Below are 2,800 nucleotides of genomic sequence, written 5' to 3'. Positions count from 1 at the left end.
AGACCTGTGCATCCATGTTCCTGCGGATGTTCCTACGGATGACGAAACGTGCCGGAAATTTGTTCAAAACTTCAGCAATGCAGAGATCGTCAAGGTCGACTTTCAACTACTAGATGATCAATACGAGGACTACTAGATTGTTTAGATGTATATATCTGTTGTACAGTACTCTAGCTGTACTTGATGTACAACGGCACTATTAATTTCCATAAATGCCACTTATATTTGGAGTCAAATCAATAAAACCACCACAATACAAGTATCACTAACGAAAAACCACCACAATACGATTTGCCCTACATTTTGCGCCGAACACAACACGTTATCTTTTCTTGAACTAGTAACCGTACACGTGCAACGCACGTATTATCATAGAAAAACAATAATCCTTCATAAAAAAGAAATATATTAATAAAATAAACGAAAATATAATAATTTACCAATATAAGAGAGACAATAGAGATGTTTAAAATGTTGTCATACAAAAAGTTGTTACTCGGGCTAAACACTCAATGAATATATTTATCCTCGTGTGGCATGGAGAGACGGGAACACAAAGAGGAGATGCAGGTGATGACACTTGTGCATGGCTGCAGGCGGCAACTACCTCAGTGAAAAAGCAGTGGGCGTAGTAAAATTCTTGACAACACCCTGTATTCAGGAATACAAATGTTGATATCATCTTAAAATTAAGGACTGCTTGATGACTATAAAATGGCAGTAAGGATGTGCGTCATTGAAAAATCAGAAATGAAGTTTAGAAGCACGAGTGGATGGTAATAATCTGACTATAAACATGACAGTAAAGATGTGCATCACTAAAAAATCACAAATGAAGTTCAGAACCATGGACAGATGGCAAAAATCTTCAGTATCCAAAAAGGTGATTCAGGATATACTTTTGGTTATATCAATTTGAGGGGTATTGGAATAAAAGTTGAAGCAGCAAATCACTATGGGAATACGGTAAACAAAACAAACCTGAGATGGAAGTCTTCCGTCACGGTGGCCTCATGACTGAAGGTTCTTGGCGCGACGGCGAGCTCGAAGTAGAACTCGAGGGCCTGCGCGAGCATCAACGCCTCGAACGCCGCCATGCACGCATCAGACATGTGCCGCAGCTGGCAACCCACCGCGCCGTCTCCTCCCCCTTCCCCCTCCGACGCTGCTCTCAGCAGGCCCGTCGCATTGCAGAGCGCGGCGCACGCGCGTCGTATCCCGTCGGCCCCTCGTGTGTCCTCTACGCGAAGCAGAGCCGATGGCATCCTGGCGTCCCGCCACGCGAAGCAGAGCCGATGGCGTCCGGCGGCCTCGGCGAAGCGCGGGGCGACGACGACGAGCTCCCGGAGTAGGTTCCCGCGCGCGGCCGCGTCGCCCTTCTTGTCCGAGTAGGTCTGGACGAGGTGGCTGAGACAGCGCATCAGGTTCCTCAGGTCGCTGTCCTCCTCCGCGGCCGAGGTGTCCTCTGCGAAGCCCTGCGGCGTTTTGCCCGGGACCAACAGAAACGACGTCGGCGATGCCGGCGGACGGCGGAACGGGAACTGCATGATCGATCCTCTATCTGATTTTGGGCATGTGGTGTCGCTAGTCGGCTGCGGCTGCGGCTGTGGGGAAGCACCCCGATCCAATTCTGCGTGCCACACAGCCGTCGGAGCACGCCTCCAGGTCTCTGTTTTTCCTCCCCTCTTCTCTCATCCTCTCCCGAAGCTGCGTCGCCGGCCCGAATCGTCCTGTCCCGAAGATGCGCCGCCGGAGAGAAGTAGGGAGGCAAGGGCGAGCGGGCTGGGGTAGAGCTGCTGTGGGGGCGAGCGGCGGCAGCAGCGAGCAGCGAAGGCGAGCGGGTGGGGTCACGGGGGTGAGCGGGGACGAAGTGGTTGCGTAGCGCTTACTGGGTTAATTGGGGGAGCGGGGACATGCGATGCAGGCTGAGTGTTTCGTTGGCGAGTCACTTTCGTTAACGAAGGTTTTTAGGTTGATGGGATGATTAGATGGATGAGATGACGAGTTGGATCTCCCTCTTCGTCCTTAGAATAGTAGAGACGACAGTGAGAAAAAACACTGGCATTGTTGTAGTCACTAATTTATCAGGCATGCCGTCAGGCTGAGTTGGCAGGAAAAAAAATGCTACGAGGGCAAAATTGACTTTATCTCCTTATCCGTTTGCAGTGCCAAGGACATGTACAATGTTGTTATCTTATAGGTGTCACTAGCAAAAAGACCCGCGCGTTGCAACTGAAGAAAACAAAATTTATGTGTTGATGTTGTAGGTCAAGTTGAAAGAAAAGGTGCCACGATAAAGACTGGAAAGATAAACTACCGAAGATGTTGTAGCATCAATTCAACATCAAAATTCTTGCCATGATTTTTTTCAAGATTTGATTTATGAATTCATACTCCCTGACCGATCAATTTTTCTAGGCTCAGCCAGATCGAGTCCCTCATGTATGGTTGTCTGTTTTTATCCGCTGCCACAAAACAAAACTAGACCGATGTAGTGAGTCTGAATGGGCAGCTTGCTCATAAGTCGTCACACATGTGAACCAGATTGGATCAGAAAATAAAACCAGACCGATGTAATAAGTATAGATGAATATATACCACACTGTAGTGTAGAGAGGAGTTGTAGTGCTGGGGCACCTTGGTGCCTTTTTTTTGGAAAAATCGAAAAACATACTTATAAGTTTCCAAAAAATTCAAACACAATTCTTTGGAAAATTGTATGTATTCATTACGAATCAGTGAAATTTTATTTTGAAAAAATATAATTTGTAAGCTGTATAAAAATAACAAAATTTTGACC

At 47.0% G+C, this 2,800-nt stretch overlaps 1 protein-coding gene across 1 annotated transcript; it reads right to left on the bottom strand.

The window, feature by feature from the left end:
• Positions 1-240: 240 nt before the first annotated feature.
• On the bottom strand, positions 241-1,925 carry LOC123411587. Its single transcript, XM_045104554.1, has 2 exons — positions 982-1,925; positions 241-651 (listed from the first exon to the last, which is right to left on the bottom strand). Exons 1-2 carry the CDS (start codon positions 1,545-1,547, stop codon positions 609-611), a joined length of 609 nt encoding a protein of 202 aa, XP_044960489.1. The 5' UTR covers positions 1,548-1,925; the 3' UTR covers positions 241-608.
• Positions 1,926-2,800: the final 875 nt, after the last annotated feature.

This window comes from Hordeum vulgare, chromosome 7H, assembly GCF_904849725.1.
Source record: "Hordeum vulgare subsp. vulgare chromosome 7H, MorexV3_pseudomolecules_assembly, whole genome shotgun sequence".
In the NCBI taxonomy this organism is placed as follows: domain Eukaryota; kingdom Viridiplantae; phylum Streptophyta; class Magnoliopsida; order Poales; family Poaceae; genus Hordeum; species Hordeum vulgare.
This window is presented reverse-complemented; position numbering and strand designations above follow the sequence as displayed.